General features: G+C 39.6%; 1 protein-coding gene across 1 annotated transcript in view; it reads right to left on the bottom strand.

Annotated features, from left to right (window-relative positions):
- Window positions 1–24,888, bottom strand: part of STEAP2 (STEAP2 metalloreductase) — a 31,374-nt gene extending 6,486 nt beyond the window's left edge. The window contains exons 1-4 of the mRNA XM_019958891.2: window positions 24,283–24,888; window positions 8,383–8,907; window positions 5,045–5,572; window positions 2,000–2,164 (exon numbers count right to left, since the gene is read on the bottom strand). Coding sequence (XP_019814450.1) covers window positions 2,000–2,164; window positions 5,045–5,572; window positions 8,383–8,874 — 1,185 coding nt within the window. The 5' untranslated portion in view covers window positions 8,875–8,907; window positions 24,283–24,888. The remainder of the gene's footprint in view (window positions 1–1,999; window positions 2,165–5,044; window positions 5,573–8,382; window positions 8,908–24,282) is intronic.
- Between the last annotated feature and the right edge of the window lie 368 nt (window positions 24,889–25,256).

Here is a 25,256-nt window from a genome sequence, read left to right as displayed (position 1 = left end):
CTCTTTGTTATCTACTGAATTAAACAATTTTAATATTTTCATATATTTCTTACATTTATATGCACACTCTCTTTTACACAAATAAGGCCAAATTGCATATCTTTTAATATTCTGATTATTTATTACATCTAGAACTTTTCCTCATGTCATTAAACATGAAAGCATGAGTTTAATTTACAAGGTATTCTACTGAATGGATGTGCTATAATTTTCCTAACCATTCCTTTTTGTTGATCATTTACTGTTTTTTTACCTTCTTCAACTATTTTATAATATCACTTTAAGCCCTTTTTTATATTTTGGTTTAGTTCCTTAGAATTGGTTTCTAATAGTGGGATTACTGGTCAAAACATCTGGCTTTTCCTTAAGGATACTGATAAAAACTGGAAAACTTCTTTTAAAGGTTATCCACATTTCTACCAGTTGTGTATATTTTTTAAAATGTATGTGAGTGTATATATATACTATATATAATATAGTACATATATTATATATGTAATACATGTATACATATATACACACGCATATAATTAAATGCTAAAGAGCACTATGGGTATACACACATATAGTTGAAGATAAATATGAAAAATCTTATAGTATTAATGTGTAACATAAAAAGCATTTCAAATGGTTTTACCAACCATATTGAATGAGATTATGAGTATTTTGTTAAAAAGTTTACAGTTTAAAAATAGAGAACTTCAGCATTTTGGGTTCCCTTTATTATGTTTAACTGCTTATTTGAGAAATGGTCTATATTACACAAAATGTAGCACTCTATCAGCATAATAATGTAATGTCTAACTTCACTGGGGAAGGATGAACTCTCTAGCAGAAAGTTGTTCTGCTTGCAATTACTCATCTAAATTTATCATGATACTTTGCACCTGTCTAGCACCTTTTATCTGGAGAAGGAAATGGCAACCCACTCCAGTGTTCTTGCCTGGAGAATCCCAGGGACAGGGGAGCCTGGTGGGCTGCTGTCTATGGGGTCGCACAGAGTCGGACACGACTGAAGCGACTTAGCAGCAGCAGCAGCTCCTTTTATCAGAGTGCCTTCTATTTCTTTTCAGGTGAGATTAAACTAGCAGTTGGAAAAATATTCACATTTTATTTCCCCCAAAAAGTAAAAATTAATTTAGATGAGGGATAGGCCCTTATTCTGAATGAGGTTCTTAGACCACTTAAAAAAAACACACACACACAAGCAAATAGGCAAAAAACAAAACCCCAAAACAACTAAAAGTTAGTTTACCACCAGATGCCACTCATCTGCATATTGTGCTATAAATCATTTGGATACAACCAATACTGGTTTTATGATAATTTAGGTAGCGTCTAAATTTGAATTATATATTTTAAAAATATGCAAATTCATTAAATAGCTATTACTAGAGAAAGTGAATGTTTAACTTATCATACAACAAATGTTATTTTGAAATCCCTCATACACATATGTATACAACTGATGTACCAAATACATATACTAACAAGATTCATAAGGCTGGCTGCTTGTCATAATCCATTAACCTAGTTTTATTACTGCTTGTATTTGTGTGTATATACACATTTCCTTTAAAATATTCAGACTGAGCTTCTCTCCACTTGAATTACAACTAATGAAACTTTTCTAGACAGATTAAGATGACTCAGAATATAAAATAAGTCTCCACTGAGTTGGCCAATAATACATTGACTTTGGTATTAAATTTGATCTAAGCTGACTCGCCTCCCACTTTCTATTACTTTTTAAAATAACCTGTATCTGTAACATAGTAGGCAGTGCTATCAAAACCTTCCAGTAAAGTCCTGTACTGGTCTTTTATTAACTAAACCAGAATGGTCCTAAGCTGGCCTCTAGCAGCATGTATTCCACGAGCTACTTGCATAAACAGCAGTCCCAGGGGCATTCTTTCATAAGGAACATATTTAAAATTTAATTGTACTTAATTGTAGTTAAAATTCTGTACCAGCCATCCCCTCACCAAACACCATGTACCTGAATGAAACTGAATTCCCTCCAGTTTAAAGCGTTGCTCACTGAAGGGATAGAGGTGACTGCCAGGAGGGAAAGTAAGCCAAGGCTCATTATGCCAAAGGAAATATACATTTCAATTCTCCAGACTTCTTCCTCGTTCCAAGAGTTTTCAATATTTGCGTGAACCTAACAAGAAAGCAAATGTGAATTTCCTTTGTTTGGTAGAACATTAACTGATTCAGCACAGAGTTCACTCTTGGCCTAAGAATGTGTCATATACATACATATTTAAGTTGCACTAATTCAATTTAATGAACTGTTATGGAGAACCTATTACTGGATGGTATTTGTTCCAGGTGTGTGGGAAAGAAAAGAGAGAGTTAAACAGAAAAAGGACTAAGGTCCTCTCCTTCCTCACCCATATGTGATAAGGGTAGTTGACACATTTGTAATACATCATGCTGACATGGACTCTGGAGTCCCAACACTGAAATACTGAGTGGTTGGTTCCACAGGGAGACTAAAGAAGTAGTGGCAGTTAGTTTTCCAGTACTTTTAAAAGTTGGTTTCAACTTGGTTGAATATTCTGGCCTTAGTTCAACTTAGAATCCAAGCAGGGGATTTCTAAACTTTGTTCCTTCCTTTCTCACAAAATATTTACATGTTGATTTACCTCTTTCTTCTTACCTTCTTTTCCCCAGGAAGTTGAAATTGCCCTGAGGATAAAGCCCTAGGGAGCACAAATATTTATCTACTTGAATGACCTCATTAATATACTTTTCAACTGTCTAGTTGCCTCATTCAGTACTTTTCCAAATGTCTTCTCCTTACATTGATAATGCACATATAATCAAGCCAGACTTTAACTCTGAATATGTCGGATTCTGCATAGCAACTACTTTTAGAATTGTCTGTTTACATGCAAACAATATAATTAGAGTATGAATCAAGGTTTGGATTCCTTGGGTTGAAGCTTTGATCTATTCAAGGAAAACAGGTTCTAACTTAATACCAGCTTTACTCGTTGTCCACTTCCAGGTAACCAAACTGAAGTTTAGTTCAGGTAACCATACCTGAACCATACCAGGTAACCATACCTGAAGTTTAAACAAAAGAGAGAAAGGCTATTTCTTAGCCACTAGTTCACTGAAGCAATCAATACCAACATTCTGAAAGAAGCCACAGAGCTCCTCTGTGGAGAAAAGGTTCTTACTATCTCATTTGGCATCTATACAACAATACAGAATAACAGCATACCCCAGTAAACCTGGAGCCTACAACCTGTGTCTATCTATTAATACCCGCCCTCCCAATTCACCCCTTCATTCCATGAGTATGTTTTTTGAGTGTCTACAATGTGTCAGGCACAGTTCCATGCATTAGGCATGTATCAGTGAGCAAAATGGATGAAGACTCCTCCTCTTGTGAACTTACACTCTGATGCGAGAAGGCGGAGAACAGGAAATAAAGAACACAAAGTGTGTTAGAAGGTGGAAAATACTACTGAACAAAGAGAAGGTACAGCAGGGGAAGTAGGAGAGGCTGGGAGTACCAGGCTTGAGGCAGAAGCAGGTGGCAGAATGTCAAACAGTGTCCAATGAGGGCCCTGCTGAGGAGATAAGGACTTGATGGGAAAAAATCTCACATTCTGGCTCATACATGATTTGGTTTGAACTTTATAACTAAGAACAGCCTGTCTTATGTACAAACATACATTGTACATCCAGCTTTACCATTAAAAAAAAGAATGCTGCCCACCATCAAGTTTTACAAAGGGTTTAATCACGATCCTTTGTCAGTTCACAATAGGCCATGAGGAGGATTCAGGAAGAAAACAGAAGGGTGAGGCTTTCTGGGCTATGAAATATTGGCCCCTCGATAGTTCAGATGCATACCTCTGGGAGAATTTCAATGACCCCAGATTCCTGCATCTTCCAATACATAGAAAAACACTGAAATTATTAACTTGAAATATCTGTTCTTTGTGATTAGCAGTAATCCTTTATCAAGGATGTATGTTTGACCACACTTATTTCCTAGCTAAAAAATTCATATACATTCTGGCTCCTTCCCTGCCTCTTCAGAGCAGTCCCCTCAGAGTTACTGAGAGGTTGTTTCCCAGGTTATAGCCTTCAGCTTGGTGTGGATAAAACTCTCTTCTAATCTGATTATTGATTATTATTTTTGTCAACAAATGGAAGACTTGAAGGAGGTGAGGAAGCTGGTAGAGTAGATATCAAAGCCTTACCATTCATTTAAGTGAAGTGGTTTTTAGAGAAAATGGCTTAAAGAACATCAATCTAGTAATTTTTTTTCAAATTATTTTAGGTTTTATTGTTGAAACAAGTGTAATTACTGGATGCTACACACTTGGACCATAATGCTTTGTTTCCTTATAAAATGCAAAAGCTCTTACACATGTGTTTGTTATACTGTGCTCAACTTTCACTGAAAAATGCTACATCAAAGAGCTTCAATGAAACCCCTGATATTTACTGAATGGAAATTGTTGAGGAACATCATAGTCTATGCCATCATCAAGCCAATTCCACGAGGCTGTCCCTGAGATTTTCTTTAAGAGTTAAGTGCTAGAAAAGCTTCACCTGGGGAACCAGTACCTTTCTTGCTTTTTGATAACAAAACCCAGCAATCCTGACTTGCTATTCTTTTTTATATTTTCACTAGGCTTAATTTTATTGTATGTGTTTACTAAAAGCTGCCTTATTATTTCACGGAACATGGCCAATTATAAAATTATTAACTGATGCTGAAAGTAATCACTGCAGTTGTAACAAAAAAGGAAAATAAAATCCAACTCTTCACTTCTCTGCTTTTATTCTGCAGAGAAAGGGATGACAGAAGTTTTAACTATAAATTATTCTGAATTAGCCATATAATTCTATGCAAAAACCTTGTTTAAAGAATAATTCTTTCCCCTCCCTAAATATACCAACATTTCTATTACAAAGTATGTAAAGTTTTACACTATTTTAAATCTTAGTTTTTATAAATTATACTAATCAAGTATTTTACCAGCATCAGATAAATATCAAACATGCTCCATACCTGCTGATAAGCCATGTTGAGAAACAAGTATCTCTCCGATCTTCTCATTGGTAAGCAGAGGCTGTAGGCAACATGGACCGAAGCGAAGAAAAAGCTTAATAATCCGAGCTGTTTTCTACACTGTAACCAGGTCTCCAACCATGGTGGAAATCTCCTATACTTGGTGCCATAATAAAGCTGATAAGCAGCTGCCAGGAGACCTGCCAGGTAGACCAGGGACAGCAAAGTAATGGCAACTATCGGCAAGGTCTTATTCACAATCTCAATAGGAATCTTATAAAAGTCACTCTGCTGGTTTCTAGCATAGGGATGAATCACATCTCTGACAAAAGAATAAAGAAAGAAAAATGTGGCCAGGCTTATGGCTACCACCACTGGCCCTCTCCAGAGAGTAAACAGTCGCAGGGGTAAATTTTCAATCTCCCTGGCTGATGATAATGATCCCAAGTCAACGGGAATGAAATTCAATTGACGGGCAAGTTCAATAACCTGTTGTCGAGCTTGAATATTATTGCTGCATATATAAACCTGTGGGAAAAAACCAGAAGACTCATCATTACCATTGTTGCTTATAAAACTGGTAACAATCACATGCTCCATTTAATCCATGGAGCATCACATATGATGACCTTGAGTGACACAAAAAACTAAGGTGATAAAGCATTTGTTAATTTATTAATCTGTTTATTTACAGGTTAAGATAGTATTGTAAAAAAACAACAAACTCCTTGCTAGTTTCCATGACATGAAATGAAAATGCAGAAAAGTCTAGCGTGAACCTGGAACCAGGTCCTCAGGGCAAGGGAGGCAGGAGGAAAGATTTCTAAACCATGTGCTTCTGAACAGATAAGGTAAGGTCTTCTCTTTGGAATTCAAGCTGCTGGCCATTCCCCTCCCCCATCCAGCTCCCACACTCCTGCAGGGTGTGGGCTGGGGCTGGTTCTCCAGGCTTTGATGGACAGCTTAGCTCTAGGACTGCAGTGATTCTTCCAGAGCGATTGTAGGCAATGCCCTTTATGGCTATTCAGCAAGGGAAAAGATGAGTATGCTGAATAAGCATGAGATGGCTGAATTTGCAATGAAAACTTCTAAATTATGTCATGATGCTATACTATTTATAAAATTTACCTTCTGGCTTAGAAACCAATTAACCAAAACCAGGGATAATCTCAGGTATATTACTTCATTGGTCAGAATTATGAAATTCTTTCATTTTTAAATGAGGATAATATATTTGGTGGGGGGAAATGGCATTATTAGGCTTAGTTAATTTAAATAGTAAAAGTAACTGCCATTTGATGTGATCGAGATCAGTAGGGGTGGGGGTGGGCTTTCAAACTACCGAATACTCTTATATATTGTAATATGGTTGAGAAGTCAACAAATATTTGTTGAACACCAAGTTCATGCTGGAGTGAACCTGGATTAGTTCACTAAAGTTTGCTATAAAATCTCTGAGTGATGTTCAGGGAAAACAAATTCCTAAATATATCCCTGAAGATGTTTATATACATGCTCTGGAACAGACCACACTGAAATTCTTGCCTGCTAAACCTAGTTATATAATGGAAAGAATGTAGACTTCTTAGGATTATTAATTTTATCTAACATTAGCCATATAAATGAAAAAGTCTATACTGTTAGAACTTCTAAAATGGAACAGTGAAGGTAGAGAAATATATATCAAAGAAATAAGGAAAGGCATTCTCAGTTTATTACAGGTGTGACAATGGTCAATTAAACTTTTTTATTTAATTCATTGGGGAAAAACACTAAAAATTATAAAACTTTATAATTTACCTAAAAGACTAAATCAAACATATGTAAAGAAGACACAAATGAAACTCTTTCTGTATTTCACATTGAACAATCTCTTGTTCCATAATTTATTTTATTGAATATTAAAATTATCATTAATACAGGCAAAGGATTAAATTCAGGTTTATCTCTCGTTTACTTGATTTGATCTATTGCTAAACCTTGGTGGATATGCAAAAGAAAAAAATGCTTCAGAATAGTTTCTGCTGCTGCTGCTGCTGCTGCTGCTAAGTCGCTTCAGTCGTGACCAACTCTGTGCGACCCAATGGACGGCAGCCCACCAGGCTCCCCTGTCCCTGGGATTCTCCAGGCAAGAACTGGAGTGGGTTGCCATTTCCTTCTCCAATGCGTGAAAGTGAAAAGGCAAAGTGAAGTCGCTCAGTCGTATCCGACTCTTCACGACACCATGGACTGCAGCCTACCAGGCTCCTCTGTCCATGGGATTTTCCAAGCAAGAGTACTGGAGTGGGGTGCCATTGCCTTCTCTGGAACAGTCTCTAGGAAAGTATATATTCTTTTCCTAGGTCTTCCAAATTAAACACCTGAAAATGAATAGTTAATCATGACTCTCATATGCAGCATGCTGTGCTGTGCTTTAGTTACTCAGTTATGTCTGACTCATTTCAACCCCATGGACTGTAGCCTGCCAGGCTCCTCTGTCCATGAGGATTCTCCACACAAGAATACTGGAGTGGGTTGCCATGCCGTCCTCCAGGGGATCTTCCCTACCCAGGGATTGAACCATGTCTTTGTTGTATGGGGTCGCGCAGAGTTGGACACGACTGAAGCGACTTAGCAGCAGCAGCAGCAGCATTTCAGGCAGATTCTTTACTGCATACAGTGATGTAAATACTTGAATTTATTTTCTAAGACATCTACTCAACTGTCTTTGTGGGCAAAAATAATAAAAGTATTTTATCATCGTGCTCCAATATAATGCATAACTACACTTCTGAAAAAATTTTAAGGTGCACTACTCTATGTGTTTACTTATAAAAGCAGAGATGGAACACTGTTTACTAAATAGGCAAACACTGTTTACATCTTTTTGTTTGCAAAGAAAGGAGGAGGAAGGAAGAAAGGGTAGGAGGAAGAGAGGCAAAGAAAAAAGACATGTTTGAGATTGTTTTAATTTTTGAGGAAGCAAGGAGATGGCCCATTATTCATCTACGAATCTTGTCTTTTTCTTCAATTAGCTGATTATGATAGGAAAGTTCAAGTTATTTTCTCAGATTTTTACATCATTTTGAGGATAGAAATATGTTCTTACATATTTGTCTTTTTCTTCAATTAGCTGATTATGATAGGAAAGTTCAAGTTATTTTCTCAGATTTTTACATCATTTTGAGGATAGAAATATGTCCTTACAAGGTCAGGACACGAATCTTCAGGAGCTCATACATAGTTTTCAAAATGATAATCATGGGAGAGCATCAGAATTCATTTTTTAGGTATATATTTGTCTACCTATTTAAGTATAAAATACCAGCTAAATAAGAATAAAATGTAAAAATACATACCTGCCGGCTGGCATCCTTAGGACCTAACTGAAGTGCCCAAGCTGAGATAACATTAAATCCTTTCACAATCAAGGAGTCCGGGAATAATGAAGCCAAATATTCTGCATTGGATTCTGGATATTGGTTTACCCTCATATTATTGCTCACATCAATCAGGATTTTACCCACAAGCAGATGTCTCAGGTCCCACAGGGAGGTATAATGTTCTCTATGTATAGCAACAAATATTATATTTGTTTTTATTAGAGCATCTTCATGGTGAGTGACATCTACTACATGAGGAAAAAATTCAGAAGCAAATTTAGGATTTCTGCTTCCTATTACCACATGATAGCCACATCTAATAAGTCGAATGGTCAGGGATTTGGCAAAATCCCCACTTCCGATTACACCCACAGTGACCTTCCTTGCATCTTTGATACCATTTATCCCATTAGGCAAAAAAGTTTCACTAAGACTCTTGGGGCTTCCCATCATGGAGATCGATTCCATGATATGGACTCTTCCAAGATCACCAGGGATATCCTAGGGGAGAGAAAATAAAGCACTCATCAATTACTTATTACCAAACATGAATACACTTTTAGATGTTATAACAACATCCCTGTTTCTAGAGATAAAACAATCTGGCAAGCTATATAACATCAAACACCACAAGACACAATTTGTAAGCCAGAAATGGATCTCGAAATAGAAAAATGAACTGTCACAAAGTTGATGTGCTAAATTGGAGCTTCTCCAATTTTAATGTACATTTGAATCATCTGAGAATCTTGTTAAAATGCAAATTGTGATTCAGTAAGTCTGGAGTGAGGCCCAAGATTCTGCATTTCTAATAAGGTGATACCAATGTTGCTGGTCTGTGGGGCCCCTCTTTGAACAGCAAGGCTCTAGAGCACAAAAGGAACGAGAATGAAGTTTTCAACAAGGGAGAACTTTTAAAAAAACGCAGTTGCAACCAGTGTGAATGCCACTAGAGGTAAAGAAGGACTGTGACGACTCATCATAGCTCATGAGACAAGAGAAGACGGACAAACAATAGTAAAACCCAAAGGACCATTTATAACCCCAAACTGTCTAGAGTCATTTGGGACTACCTCAGTAGCTAGTAAGTAGCTAGTAAGAGCTTTATTATTAAATGAGAGTAAGCTAAATCAGCTACTAAAAAAAATGAAATCTGGGGTTTACCATTTTCAGAAAACTAGCCATCAAAATATAATAAAGAATTAAATACTATAGACTTCTATCATCCACCTTATGTCTCATTAACTTATCATCGAGAAAGTTTTCCCGTATAAAGGGGGTTAGTAATGTGTTTATGGTCTTAAATTACACAATACTTACGAAATCTTTTTCTTCCCTTTTTTGCATCGGTTGCCTTGAATATAATGCAGTTATTTTTTTCCGGAAAAAAATCTGTCAAATTCTTTTCTTAGTGACTAACACCTGGAAAGTTCCTATTTGCAGTAACTTGCTCAAGAATACTATTCAGATGGCCAGGAATCAGTGTCACTGTTAGGTCTGAATGAAAAACACTCTTCCATTTTATCTGCAATGTTCAATTTCTTTTATACTAACAGCAGATGTGGATCTCTTCAGAGAACTTAATGGATTTTACAGGAACAGGTGGAATGTTTTTAAAAAAACATGTTTTTCTGGTTTTTAGTAACTGGAAATTGAAATTACTGGAGCCAGGAAAATTCAACTTTTTACCCTAGAAATGGAACATGTTCAATGACTGCAAATATATCAGTAAATTAATCTTTAGAAAGACAATAATATTAGTTGATACTCATATAGCATACACTGTGTGCCAGCCCTGTGCTTTATAGATTAACTGACTGCATCCTCACAACTACCCTATGAGATGGGTACTAATATTGTCGTGCCCATTTTGCAGATGAAAAAACTTGATACATGCAGAAAATAATTTGTACAAGGTCACAAAAGAGAAACTAGAGGAACCAGGATTAGAACCCAGGCAATCTAGCAAGGTATGTCTCATTTGGGTGCCTGTAAGGAATTAAAGAAAGATATGAGGGCAGTGGCAAGGTAGAAGAGAGATGGTTGTGTTCGTATGAGTATATTCTCCTTCTTTAGCCATGTCATTGCTCCTTAGCATTACCTAGTCATCTCAATGTCTAACTTGGGTCCTGGGAGAGGGGAAAACTCACTATTTTTTTAGTCTATTACATGTTTCATTTCACACTTTTCAAGTTATAAGGGGTGATAATTATTTGCTTTCCCTTGGGGTGATCTCACACACCCTGAAAAGCGGGGGTGGAGGGGGTGTCAGAGGAACTAAGGCGGTACAAAACTATCAGCATCCTCCGAGAAATATTCCTGGTATTTAGAGAATCAGGAGCAGTTAAAGAAACCAGAAGTAATTAAATCAATGCTCATTTCATTAAACAATTCAAGGTGGACTGACTGACCTACCCCTAGTCATATATATTATCTAAGGGTAAGGAGAGTTACTAGATTCTCACACAGGAAACCAAGTTTCCTGTATCCCAGTCTCAAGTTCTTTTGAGTAGAGATCGTAGCATCTCCCAAGAATCATGATGATCAAGACCTTTTCAAATGAAAGCAAAAATAAAAACAGTATCACTTATCTGCTTATTTTACAAAGTAAGTTCAAACCCCTTCTGTAAATCAGAATGTGAACAAGTAAAAATATATTAGGGCCTAATAATGTCATCTCTGGGTACCTCGTAATACCATGTATCTTATACATATTAATAGATGACTCTGTCCTAACGTGTCTGGGCCTTATTCATATTGTATTTCTAATGGCAAGTTTTAACTGAACCCTTTAATTGTATGACTGTGCCTATAAATAGAAGTTGGTCTAATAAATGAGACTCTTCTCATCAAAGTTTTAAGTAATTAAAAGCATTCATGAGGAAAAAAAAACAACTTTTAATGGATTTGAGAGATGGATTATTTGTACACTGTTGAAAGCATATGATAATGGCACATACTATTTCATGGTTTGCAATATTTTCACATATATTATCTTATTTAATTCTCAGATGGCTGTGAAGTACCTACTATGCCCATCTTAAAGATGAAGAAACAGAGGCTTAGAGAACTTTAGCAACTTATCAAAGAGAGTGCACTTTGTAGTTAACACAACTCAGCTTCACATATAAGTCTTTTGACCTCTGCTAATTCTAACACTGCAGTGCAAACATTGTATGGGATATCTTAAAACTATCAAGATCACCAAAAGTCACCCATTAGTTTTATTCTTCAAAAAGAAATACTAACTCTAAATGAAGTATGAATCATAGCTCAGATAGTTTTAGGTAAACCCAAAACTATAAAGTGGGCAAACTCTAGGAAATAGTGAGGGATGGGGAGACCTGGTGTGCTGTAGTCCATGGGGCTGCAAAGAGTTGGACAGGACTTAGAACTAACTGAACAACAATGACAAAGCTATATAGTTTGGATTTATAGCTATTAATCAATCATCAGTAAATCCAAGTTTTAGATCAAAACCAACCAAGATATAACTTTATTAATACTATGAAAAAAAAAAAACCATGATTGATTGCTGGGTAATTCTTGAAGAACCCCCAGGTAGCAACCCATTTTCTCTGAGGGCACTGAAAATACCATGAAGGTATATACTGCTTCTAGAGGGGAGGAAAAAAGAGCCAAGAAATATGTGTGGGTCCTGTGGAACTCACCTGTACATAGACCTAAAAAGCACCTCCTCTCCACAAACTGTGGGTGCCAAGACACTGGAGTAAGAATCTCATGAATCTCCTTTCAATTCTGTAAGCTATCATTTTGGATCACTTAGTTAACAGCTGAGCTGAAGTTTACAATTGTGATGTCCATAAAAAATGGGGTTATAAGAGACTTTCCTTGGTCCAGTGGCTTTGACTCTGAGCTTTCAATGCAGGGGCCCTGGGTTCGATCCCTGGTCAGGGAACTAGATCCCACATGCCACAACTAAGATCCTGTGCAGTGAAATAAATAAATATTTTTTAATAGGGTTATAAGAAGTGAATAATGTCAACAGCTGAAAAAGGTTTACCTATTTACAAAGTAAGAGTCATAAATACCTTACATTGTACATTTCCACTGATAAGGAGTGATGCAACTATAATCTAAAGGGAGATCTGTTTTTCCGTGGTCCAGCATGAATTTATTCAGGCCACTGTGTACTTTGCACAGAAGATATAAAGAAGAGAAGCACAGTGCTTACACTTAAGTTTACATTCCATTTAAGAAAAGACAAGATATACTTGAATTAAAAAGCAAGAGAAAGAAAAACAGACTCATATCAGCATATAATTAAGAATTAGATAGTATGATCAGAGCATAGTTATTCTAGAAAATCAGGGAGAGAAAAGTATCATATGGTGTCTCCTTACCTCAAATCATTCTATATATATGAATTGTACTTGCAAAATAATCTCAAAATTACACAGAATGTTTCAAGGGAGGTACACTACAGGTTTATTCTAGCTTAAGACCTCAAGGACCCAAAATTAAATTTGGCTTTCTGTGACCTTACTTTCAAAGTACTAGAGCACTGGCTCCCAAATATGAAGCTATCACTGGTCAACAGCAGTTAAAAAGTATATGGATACAGTAGGGAGTTTTTCATAAAATTATTCAATTTGCCAAATTGTCCTTTTCTCTGAGAGTATATCTTAACTAACTTTAGGGGTCAAAATGTCTGTTTCTCATATAAGGATAGTGATAAAAGTTGTTTGAGTTGGCAGTCCTATATAGATCCTCTCCCCTTCTTTTTATTTTACTGGAAACTCTTATATAAAAGTGCTCCTTAAGCCTTTTGGAGAGAAAATCTTTCTGGGAAGAGGTGGGAAAGCACCCTGGACAACTTCCCTGCTGCTGGAGATGTCTGCTTAATCCTCAGATGATATATCAAATATCCCCATCTAATTTTATGTAACTAGAGATTTTACTATCATGATCTTTAAGTTGCAAAAAGATAACCTCTACAGTCTCTCAGTATTTAAATAAACATAAAACCCAACTGTTTATGGGCTTCCCTTGTGGTTCAGCTGGTAAAGAATCCACCTGCAATGTGGGAGACCTGGCTTTGATCCCTGGTTGGGAAGATTGCCTGGAGAAGGGAAAGGTTACCCACCCCAGTATTCTGGCCTGGAGAATTCCATGGACTGTATAGTCCACGGAGTCGCAAAGAGTCGGACACAACTGAGTGATTTTCACTTTCACTTTCACCTGTTTATAACAATAAAGACTTTCTTTGAGGGAAGAGGTGGGGTCTTTTTTTTTTTAGGCTTTCATTTTTTGGAAGAAATTTGTAAGTCCTTTAGACAAGCCCAGAAGCAAAGCTGCAATTCTGCTAGAAAAATCAGAATGTGATTTCTTAACACAGCAGCTGTCCAAGTATGGTCCCTGAACCAGCAGTATCAGCAGTACTGGGAACTGGTTAGAAATGTGAATTCTTAGGCACTATCCCAGACCTCCTAAATCAGAAACCCTGGGGGTGGAGCCCAGCAATCTGTTATAAAAAGTCCTCAGGTGGTTCTGATGCACATTAAAGTTTGAGAATAACTGCCCTAATGTAAGGCAGTCCAACCACTATTCACCATTTGAATATTTAAATCCACTTAAGTCAGATTATTAAATTCTTTCAGCTGAAACTCTTGGATAATTTGTATGCATCCTCATTTAAAAATCATTCCCTCAAAATTATGAAACTAATTTTATTAAAACTATGCAGATTTATTCTTTGAAATTCTGTTTATAAACTATGGTAATTACAAATGATTCATTAATTTTTCATACTTGGATCTGAGTGTCTTTTTGTGTTCATGTTTTCTAGAACCAACTGAAGAATTTTCAGAAAAGAAATATAATAGCATTAGAGCAAAATAATGCTAACTAACTCCAAGCCTTCCAGACTTTTCAAATAACCTGAATTTAAATGAGATAAGCAAAATAACAAGTAACTCCCAAAATATTTCCTAGGCTCAGTATGTATTCAATATATTTTATATGGGTATGATTTTATGATATTTCTAGGTCCTAAATCACCAAAACAAAACTTTATATGTTTATTATGTTGAAATTATTAGGGAAAGAAAGCAATCTAATTCATGGTAGGAAGATTTTAAACAAAAAAAGCTTTCTGGTTAAATTTAGGTTAGTCTAGAAATTCAATTTTAAAAATGTATTGCCCAACAACTTCAGTTGATAAAAATATTTTAGGATCTTCTTCAATAAATTAAAGCAACAACATCCTTCCTACCCACTTTTCCTCTATGTTTAGGGCACAGAAGATGCTATACACATCCTTCCATCCACCTTATAAGAAAGCCTGTTACATCAAGCACAGTCAGGGGTCTTGTGCATACCTGGACTCTCGTAGCAATGCAAACTGAATGACAAGGGGGTATGTCATATTCCCAAATGAAGCTGGGAATAGCAGGTTATATCATGCTGATATAATCTCCCCATTTTATAACGTGTTGCAGATTATACTTTGAGATAAGGACACCTATGTTTAGTCACTAAGTCGTTTCCAACTCTTGTGACCCCATGGGCTGTAGCCTGCCAAGCTCCTCTGTTCATGGGATTTTCCAGGCAAGAATAGTGAAGTGGGTTGCCATTTCCTTCTCCAGAGGATCTTTCCGACTCAGAGATGGAACCTGGGTCTCCTGAATTACAGGCAGATTCTTTACTGACTGAGCCACCAGAGAAGCCCACACCTATGTTTACTGGCTAGCAAATACAAGTTTTCCTGTGTTGTAGCAACTTACAAATAAATAATCTTCTATGAAAGGCCTAGTACTCTAGCCTCTACACAAACCCATTTCCCCTTTCAATGCCATACCATGAACAGGCTAGAAAAGGCACCAGTGTCCACTGGGTGCTGTGAACCGTAGGGATCTCTGATGATTGACATCAATTTATTTATTTATTTTTGACATCAATTTAGAAATCTGTCTACAGCCAAAGGTCATAAGGATACTCACCATCCATCCCCAACCATTCTCCCATCCAGTGTCTTTTTGAGCCTGACCCCCCAGGCATTCAGCTAGGTATTAACACTTCAGTGACACCAAACAAGCACTGGCTTCTTGGTCTTCCAAACAATATGATGAAACTATAAATATTGAAGCATATATAGCAACTAAAAAAAGCTTTACGGAGGTGCAATTTACATATCATGAAATCTACCCATTTAAAATGTATAAATTAATAATTTTCAGTATATTTAGAGTTATGTAACCATCACAACAATCCAGTTTTAGAACATTCCCACCAGCAATAACTGTTGTTACTCAAATTTTAATAAAAATTTGCTGAGAGCATATGCCTCTTTTTTGTTTTTTAAACTAGTATATGCTTCTTAAAAAAAAAAAAAAATCCTTCTTCCTGCAATGTCCTAAACATCCCCCTGGCTTTCACACAGTAGATTGTGGCCTGTCTTTTGCTGATTCTGCTTGGTACTATGGGTGAAATAGAGGCACCTATTACTTGGCTTAAGTGGAGAGGCAGAATCTCAGTCTCAGAGCTGCCTCTTTCCACAATGGAGAACAACCTTCTAAAGCTGTGGTTCTCAACTCCAGCTGCACCCTCCAGTGACCTGAGGAGCTTTACCACATAGTGATACCCAGTCACCACCACCCCTAACCCCAGATTTTATTTAATTAGTCTAAAGTTCAGTCTGAATTTTTTAAGAGATTTTTTCATCAGGATTTTAAATGATATCCTTTAATTCGCAGCCAAGATTGACAACAACTATACTAAAAGAGGCAGGATTCAACCACATACTCATTTGAGTATTTGGAGATAACAGATAGGGCTTTTTGATACTCAGTTACATTTCTTTTCACATTGTTGTTTGTAATAATGAAAAGTAACCCTAGCAAGAGACTAACAGCCGCCCCTGGATGCTGGAAGCTGGAGGATGCAGCCCTTTCCCTTGCAGGCTCTGAGCTGTCTCAGAAGGTCCACTCACTATTTTTCAATTTCCTCTCTTCATTTTTTGGAAAGGACAGTGCCATTCCTTAAAATGTGTCATCCCACTGCACGGCATATTTTGTTCCTGTTATTTCATAACATTCAAATTTCAGAGTGTTTCAGTAAGAGTCTCTCTTCTGTCTGACTAGGGGCTGTTGCTGCTGCTGCTGCTAAGTCGCTTCAGTCGTGTCTGACTCTGTGCGACCCCAGAGACGGCAGCCCACTAGGCTCCACTGTCCCTGGGATTCTCCAGGCAAGGATACTGGAGTGGGTTGTCATTTCCTTCTCTAACTAGGGGCTTCTCTCCTCAATTCTTCAGGCATCATAGGTTCCACTGACCTGAACAGACAAGGGTTTCCAGGTGGACCAATTATCAAGCTTTAATGTGGGTAGGATCACCTGAGGATCTTGCTACAATGCACATTCGGATTCTTTAGGTCTGGAGGAGGCTTGAGAGCCTGCCTTTCTCCCAAGACCCCAGGTGATACACATGGTCCTAGTTCATGGGCCAGACTTGGACTAGCACGGCCCTAGAGTTTCTCTATCTTTTCTTTTGATGTTATTTACAGGTGATACAGACTAAATAAATGAGAGGACTATGGCATTTGTAGAAAGTTTTATTTATGTGGTATCAAGGAGAAAGAATAGGCCTAGGCTTCTGAAATCATCTTGTTACTATGAATTTCAGTTTCCTTTGTTAAAAAAAAAAGTTGTACTTGACTCTGCAGTCCTTTCTAACCTAAAATTCTTTTGTTTCTAAGACTCAGTCCAGTTCAGTTCAGTCACTCAGTCGTGTCCAACTCTTTGCGACCCATGATTCGCAGCACGCCAGGCCTCCCTGTCCATCACCAAGTCCTGGAGTTCACTCAAACTTATGTCCATTGAGTCGGTGATGCCATCCAGCCATCTCATCCTCTATCGTCCCCTTCTCTTCCTGCCCCCAATCCCTCTCAGCATCACAGTCTTTTCCAATGAGTCAACTCTTCGCATGAGGTGGCCAAAGTACTGGAGTTTCAGCTTTAGCATCTTTCCTTCCAATGAGCACCCAGGACTGATCTTCTTTAGAATGGACTGGTTGGATCTCCTTGCAGTCCAAGGGACTCTCAAGAATCTTCTCCAACACCACAGTTCAAAAGCATCAATGCTTCAGCACTCAGCCTTCTTCACAGTCCAACTCTCACATCCATACATGGGCACTGGAAAAACCATAGGCTTGACTAGACGGACCTTTGTTGGCAAAGTAATGTCTCTGCTTTTCAATATGCTACCTAGGTTGGTCATAACTTTCCTTCCAAGAAGTAAGCGTCTTTTAATTTCATGGCTGCAGTCACCATCTGCAGTGATTTTGGAGCCCCCAAAAATAAAGTCTGACACTGTTTCCACTGTTTCCCCATCTATTTCCCATGAAGTGATGGGACTGGATGCCATGATCTTCGTTTTCTGAATGTTGAGCTTTAAGCCAACTTTTTCACTCTCCTCTTTCACTTTCATCAAGAGGCTTTTTAGTTCCTCTTTACTTTCTGCCATAAGGGTGGTGTCATCTGCATATCTGAGGTTATTGATATTTCTCCTGGCAATCCTGATTCCAGATTGTGCTTCTTCCAGCCCAGTGTTTCTCATGATGTACCCTGTGTATAAGTTAAATAAGCAGGGTGACAATATACAGCCTTGACATACTCCTTTTCCTATTTGGAACCAGTCTGTTGTCCTATGTCCAGTTCTAACTGTTGCTTCCTGACCTGCGTATAGGTTTCTCAAGAGGGAGGTCAGGTGGTCTGGTATTCCCATCTCTTTCAGAATTTTCCACAGTTTCTTGTGATCCACACAGTCAAAGGCTTTGGCATAGTCAATAAAGCAGAAATAGATGTTTTTCTGGAGCTCTTTTGTTTTTGCAACGATCCAGCAGATTTTGGCAATTTGATCTCTGGTTCCTCTGCCTTTCCTAAATCCAGCTTGAACATCTGGAAGTTCACGGTTCATGTATTGCTGAAGCCTGGCTTGGAGAATTTTGAGCGTTACTTTACCAGCGTGTGAGATGAGGGCAATTGTGCGGTAGTTTGAGCATTCTTTGGCATTGCCTTTCTTTGGGATTGGAATGAAAACTGACCTTTTCCAGTCCTGTGGCCACAGCTGAGTTTCCAAATTTGCTGGCATATTGAGTGCAGCACGTTAACAGCATCGTCTTTCAGGATTTGAAATAGCTAAACTGGAATTCCATCACCTCCACTAGCTTTGTTCATAGTGATGCTTTCTAAGGCCCACTTGACTTCACATTCCAAGATGTCTGGCTCTAGGTGAGTGATCACACCATCATGATTATCTTGGCCATGAAGATCTTTTTTGTACAGTTCTGTGTATTCGTGCCACATCTTAATATCTTCTGCTTCTGTTAGGTCCATACCATTTCTGCCCTTTATTGAGCCCATCTTTGCATGAAATGTTCCCTTGGTATCTAATTTTCTTGAAGAGATCTCTAGTCTTTCCCATTCTGTTTTTTTCCTCTATTTCTTTGCATTGATCGTTGAGGAAGGCTTCCTTATCTCTCCTTGCTATTCTTTGGAACTCTGCATTCACATGCTTATAATTTTCCTTTTCTCCTTTGCTTTTCGCTTCTCTTCTTTTCACAGCTATTTGTAAGGCCTCCCCAGACAGCCATTTTGCTTTTTTGCATTTCTTTTCCATGGGAATGGTCTTGATCCCTGTCTCCTGTACAATGTCACGAACCTCAGTCCATAGTTCATCAAGCACTCTGTCTATCAGATCTAGTCCCTTAAATCTATTTCTCACTTCCACTGTATAGTCATAAGGGATTTGATTTAGGTCATACCTGAATGGTCTAGTGGTTTTCCCCCCTTTCTTCAATTTCAGTCTGAACTTGGCAATAAAGAGTTCATGATCTGAGCCAGAGTTAGCTCCCGGTCTTGTTTTTGCTAACTGTATAGAGCTTCTCCATCTTTGGCTGCAAAGAATATAATCAATCTGATTTTGGTGTTGACTATCTGGTGATGTCCATGTGTAGAGTCTTCTCTTGTGTTGTTGGAAGAGGGTGTTTGCTATGACCAGTGCGTTCTCTTGGCAAAACTCTTAGTTTCTAAGACTAATAGCTATATAATAATGGGAATTGCTAGCTTATATTTAACACTGTAACACTTCAAATTTGTGACCTTTAACATTATGATTTAAGTAGTACACAGACTCCTTGAAATCTCAAGGTCACAGTTTTCCTGAGTGGACCTTTGACTTGATGTATGCATTTAATCCCTGAAGTATGTTGTTGTTGTTTAGTTGCCAAGTCATGTCTGACTCTTTGCAACCCCATAGACTGCAGCACACCAGGCTTCCCTGTCCCTTACCACCTCCTAGAGGTTGCCCAGGTTCATGTCCATTGAATCGGTGATGCCATCCAACCAACTCATCCTCTGTCGTCCTCTTCTCCTTCTGCCTTCAGTCTTTCCCAGCATCAGGCTCTTTTCCAGGGAGTCAGTTGTTCCCATCAGGTAGCCAAAGTATTGGAGCTTCAGCATCAGTCATTTCAATGAGTATTCAGGGTTGATTTCCTTTAGGATTGACTGGTTTGATCTCCTTGCTGTCCACGGGACTCTCAAGAGTCTTCTCCAGCACCACAATTCAAGAGCATCAATTCTTCAGTGCTTAGCCTTCTTTATGGTTCAACTTTCACATCGATACAGGACTACTGGAAAAACCATATCCTTGACTATACAGACCTTTGTTGACAAGATGATGTCTTTGCTTTTTAATACACTGTCTAGGTTTGTCATAGCTTTCCTTCCAAGAAGCAACTGTCTTCTAATTTCTGGCTGCAGTCACCATCCAGTGATTTTAGAGCCCAAGAAGAAGAAATTTGTCACTGCTTCCACCTGAAGTATATTATCAAGCTAAGAGAATTCTATTACACTCAGATACATCACCTCATAAGATTTTCAATTTAGTGGAGTTTCCTTGACATTCCTCTGGCTGAATGGCAGCTGTTGTGTTATATTAATTTTATAAAACAGAACCACATTTGTTTCACAAACATCTAGAACATTAATTGTTGGATGATAATAACTATGAAAGGACTGTTGTTCTCAGAGATCTTGGTGGCTTTCAAAGCCTGCTGATTTGGATATGTTACCAAAAAAAGGTAATCCTCTGGGGCCAGGCAATGAGGTTGGTGTATTTTTTACTTTGCAGGCTATACTGAATCTTTCTTCTTCTGTCCTGCAAACCCCAAGCTCCTTTGAAGCTCATGGCAAAATTAAATATCCTCTCCCTATGCCCACTGCTATCATCTACTGATTTCTGGCTTATTCATTATTACCAGTGACTTTGGCTCCCAATACTAACACAGTCTTCCTCTCTACCCCAGCAGTTGTCATGCTGACCACTTCATCATTCAAATGGATGAACCATTTAATCTCATGGCTTCATTTCCTTCATCTAAGGCAACGAATCTTTGCCTCCACCTCACCTCAGATATCTCCAAGCACTATCTCTTGGCCTTCCAATAATTTAGTCAAATAGTCACACTGATAATTCCAGATAGCAGGAGAAATCTGATCTGTTTACTATATTCTCACTCTACTGGTTTCTTTATCCATCCTAGATTTCACAGTGTGTATTTATCATTACTCACTTAAAAAGATGGACTCTTGTTACACACTAAATGTTTATCACCCTACCCAAACTATATGTTGAAATCCTAACTCCCAATGTGAGGGTGTTAGTATGCACAGCCTTTGGGAGGGGATTAGGTCACACGGGTGGAACCCTTATCAACTGGATAAAATAAAACCCAGAGAGCTCTCTTTTCCTATCTGCCATGAGGTCACAGAGAGAAGTCTATGAACCAGGAAGTGGGCCCCTACCAGATTGAATCTTCCGGTGTCTTGATCTGGGACTTGCCAGCCTCCAGAACTGTGAGAAATAAATGTCTGTGGTTTAAGCTACCCAGGCAGTGGTATTCTGTTGTAGTTCCTTTCCATCACATCCACTTGGCAAATCTCTAGTTGTGGAAGAACCCAGCTATCCATTTTCACTGTTATCTGCACTCAAGTTGGTGAAAGCTGCTAAAGAAAAATCTGAAAACTCAGCTCACCTTAAATTCACCATTATCAATCTCACCTATCAAAGGACAGTCTGTCCATTTCTGGCCTGGACACCATCCCGTTTCTCCTTCCAAGCAGCTTTTGTTATGATCTCCTCAGAGACATCTCAAACTTAACAGGTTCAAAATGAAACAGCTTTTTCTACTCAGATCTATTCACATTCATCCAAATTTTCTCCTCTCAGTAAATGATATCATTACCCATTTGGGCTTCCCTGGTAGCTGAGGTGGTAAAGAATCCTCCTGCAAAGCAGGATACGTGGGTTCGATCCCTGGGTCAGGAAAATCCCCTAGAGAAGGGAATGGCTACCCACTCTAGTATTCTTGCCTGGAAAACCCCATGGACAGAGGAGCCTGGCAGGTTACAGTCCAGGGGGTTGCAAAGAGTCAGACAAAACTGAGCAACTAAGCATACATACCCATCATTCGGTCAAGCCAGAAATCTAGACGTGAACTTCAAGTCCTTGCTTTCCCTCACCCTTAACGTAAAACCCAACACCAACTTCTGTTTTCCCAAATATTTCTTAAAAATCTCTCTCCAATGACACTAGCTTAATCCAAGTCTCTCTCATCTTTCACCTGAACTCTGCAGACATTTTCTAATGGGTCTCTCTACATATTTCTTCGTTTCTTTCCAAACCATTCTCCAGGTAGCAGCTAAGATTGTCTTAAAATTTAGATCAGATGATATCTTTCACCTCCTTAAAAATCAACGGCCTCGTGTTGCTTTTTGAATTACAGTCACCTTCCTGACCTACGGGTTTCCCAAGTGGCAGTGGTAGTGGTAAAGAATCCGCCTGCCAATTCAGGAGACATGGGTTCAATCCCTGGGTCAGGAAGATCCCCTGGAGAAGAAAATGGCAATCCACTCCACTATTCTTGCCTGGAAAATTCCATGGACAGAGGAGCCTGGCCAGCTATAGTCCATGGGGCCACAAAGAGTTGGACACAACTCAGCCCTCACTCACACACCTTTCTGACCTAAATGAACCTAACCTGAAGGCTCTGAATGGACTAGCTAGGCCCAGTATAACTCTTCAATATCATCCTGTATGACTGTTCCTCCCTATGTTCCAGTCACAGAATCCTTTTCTTGAAGTAGAAAGGACCAGTCACTTTCCCATTCTATAAACAGGCTATCATGTCTCTTCAGTAAAATGATTCACACCAATTTTGTTTTGAGCCCCTGTTAAGTTTCCTTTCTTATGTAATTATTCTTTACTCATTACTATTTTCCTGACCGGAAAATCAGCTCCCTGAGGGTAGAACCATGTCTGTCTTGTCCATCACTCCCTCCGTAGTCTCTGACACATAGTACATAAGAATACGATAAATATTCTTCCTTGTCAAATGCATCCAAAAATATCATGGACAAAAGAGATGTAATAGGTCTCCAGATAAGATCCCTCATTTTGCTGATGAAGACAGCAAGCCCACAGGCCCAAAGGGGGTGATATATCAATGTCATAGTTAAGTCAATGTCATGGTTACTGGAAGAACACAGAATAAATGCATCTCTCCGATGCCCTGAATATGTTCTTCACTGAAACTGCAGTATTATAATTATGCTCACTCACTATAAGTCTGTTTTCCATGTCACTAGATAATAAAAAGTGACCTGGAGATATAGCCTTTCATTTCCTTTCTGCACAATTTGCTCAATTCATCATTACTGATATTGTCTCACTCCCTCAACACCTCTCCATCCCCTACCCCCTCACACTGCCCCCCCTCTCCAAGTCTGACTAGCTAAGACAAAGAAACTGTAGCCTTTCAAATTATGTTTCTAAATATCCTGCAAAATCTCTAGGATGGGTATTTTTCTTCTGAAGAGAAACAGAGACAGCTGCAGACTAAAAAACAATAAGAGACTTAGAGAAAGAAAAAATAAGTAAATGGAGATCAACAAGACGAAGAAATAATATAGGTGAAAAAAGTGTGTGGGTGTGGCGAGGACGTGGTTTGCAGAGAACTAAAAAGGTTCCCAGCGCGGGGGTTGTTAGCTTGACTAGAATCCAATCAAAGTCAAGAGAGTGGGGGTGGGGCAGGACTTGAAATTCGACTCCTCCCTCTTTCAAGGTGATGAGTGATAATTAACCATGACCTGGAATAAGTTTTTCCATCTAAAAAATGTATTGCCTGAGGAGCAAAAACTGACACCAATCCTTCTCCAAGGCAGTAAGGAAGATAATAACTGGAAATCTCTCAACAAAAATTCTCTTTATCTCTCTGCTCTATTTTAAGAGCAAGATTTTTAGGCCATAATTTTCAACAAGTTTTGGCTGTGGCTGAATACAGGGCTTAGATAATTTACGACACTCAAAGAAGAGGCCAATTACTTTCTAACACATAATGGCCTAAACACACCACGGTCACATCATTGGGTAATAAACAAAATGACTACTAGAAAGATATACACGTTCGCAAAGCAGCGCTGCCGGATCTTCAGTGAAATACGCTGCATGAACCTAAAGTGGATAGAAGAGTATCAGGCAGACTAAGGTAACCTGTCCGTCCTTTCCCTTCGTTCCCTTGGGCCACATCCTACCTGGGACAGTGTCTCTCCTGGCCTCCTTTCTCCTGGGCCCAACCAACCCCAGGACTTTCTGGGAGCTCGGCGAAGTAGGGGTCTGAATCCGTGGAACAGACTCCCTCCCCACTCCCTGCCTCAAGGTACCAGGCGATCAGGAACCCCAGAAGCTCAGAGCGGACGCCGCAGAATCCTGGGAAAGAGGCATGAAGCGCTTGGCACCGACCGCATCTTGACCCCCAACTCTGCAGCTGCTACCGCGCCTGGCGCTCTCCCCAACACTCACCTCCGCGCCCTCCGCGCCGGGCAGGGACGGGCCTCGCAGATCTCTCCAGCAGTGCCGATTCCCCGGGGGCCTCCCCGGGCTCTAGGGCCTAGGGACCGTACCTCTGGCTGGCGGCTTGCAGGGTGGCTACCGCTGCGGTCGCGCTCGGGCAGCTTCCCCGCCTCCCCAAGCTGGATCGCGCAGGGCAGGGGAGCACGGAGAGGAGGGAGGGAGGGAGGAAGAAGGGAGGGAGGCGCGCTGATGCCGGCCTCACAAGACCCACCGCTAGGGGCTGCGCGCAGGGAGCCCGCAGAGCGCGGAGCGGGACCGGGGACCCCTAGCGGGCTAGGTGGGAGAGCTGAGGCGGCGGGGGAGGAGTCGGAGAGCTCGGAGAGGGTGAGGGGAAGATCTGGGGAGAGCCCGGGAGTACGTGGACCATCAGGAAGTGCAAGCAAAGCGGCGGGGAGTACTGGCTGTACGGTTACAACTTGGCGCTTCCCCTAACCTCTGCACCTCCTGGGAGCCGCTGAGTATCCATCCACCCGTGGCCTGAGCCTCCCTGCAGGGCTCCTCCAGTATTCATTTTGAAGCCGCTTAGAACAGTTGAGCCCACTTTTCTCCTCCATTGCTTGTGTGCTGTACAGCCGCCTTTTCCAGTCTAGACTCTGCTTTTAATTACACCCCCGCTCTCCCCACTCTCAGTTCCTGGCAAGTCTCCAAGAAACTGCGCTTTTTATCCTGTACGTGTTCTTTCCCTCGCCTCTACCCACCCAAATCATCTTTTGGCTTGACTGTGTCCTTGGAATAAAATGTTCAGAAATGCCCTTTCATGAACAACATTTAACAACTCCCTGGGATAGGAGAGAACCCTCAGAGCTGGCGGACCACATAGCAGTTTGTTAGCTTTGACCTTCATTCTAGCTGGTGGTGCTTGAGCTTGGTGTAGGAGAAAAAGAGTAATAGGTCGGGAGCGGGGAGGGGGGGAGCGGAGCGGG

The sequence above is a fragment of the Bos indicus genome, chromosome 4 (genome assembly GCF_029378745.1).
Source record: "Bos indicus isolate NIAB-ARS_2022 breed Sahiwal x Tharparkar chromosome 4, NIAB-ARS_B.indTharparkar_mat_pri_1.0, whole genome shotgun sequence".
NCBI classification, from domain to species: domain Eukaryota; kingdom Metazoa; phylum Chordata; class Mammalia; order Artiodactyla; family Bovidae; genus Bos; species Bos indicus.
Note: the sequence above shows the minus strand (reverse complement) of the source record. Positions and strands in the feature narration are given on the sequence as shown.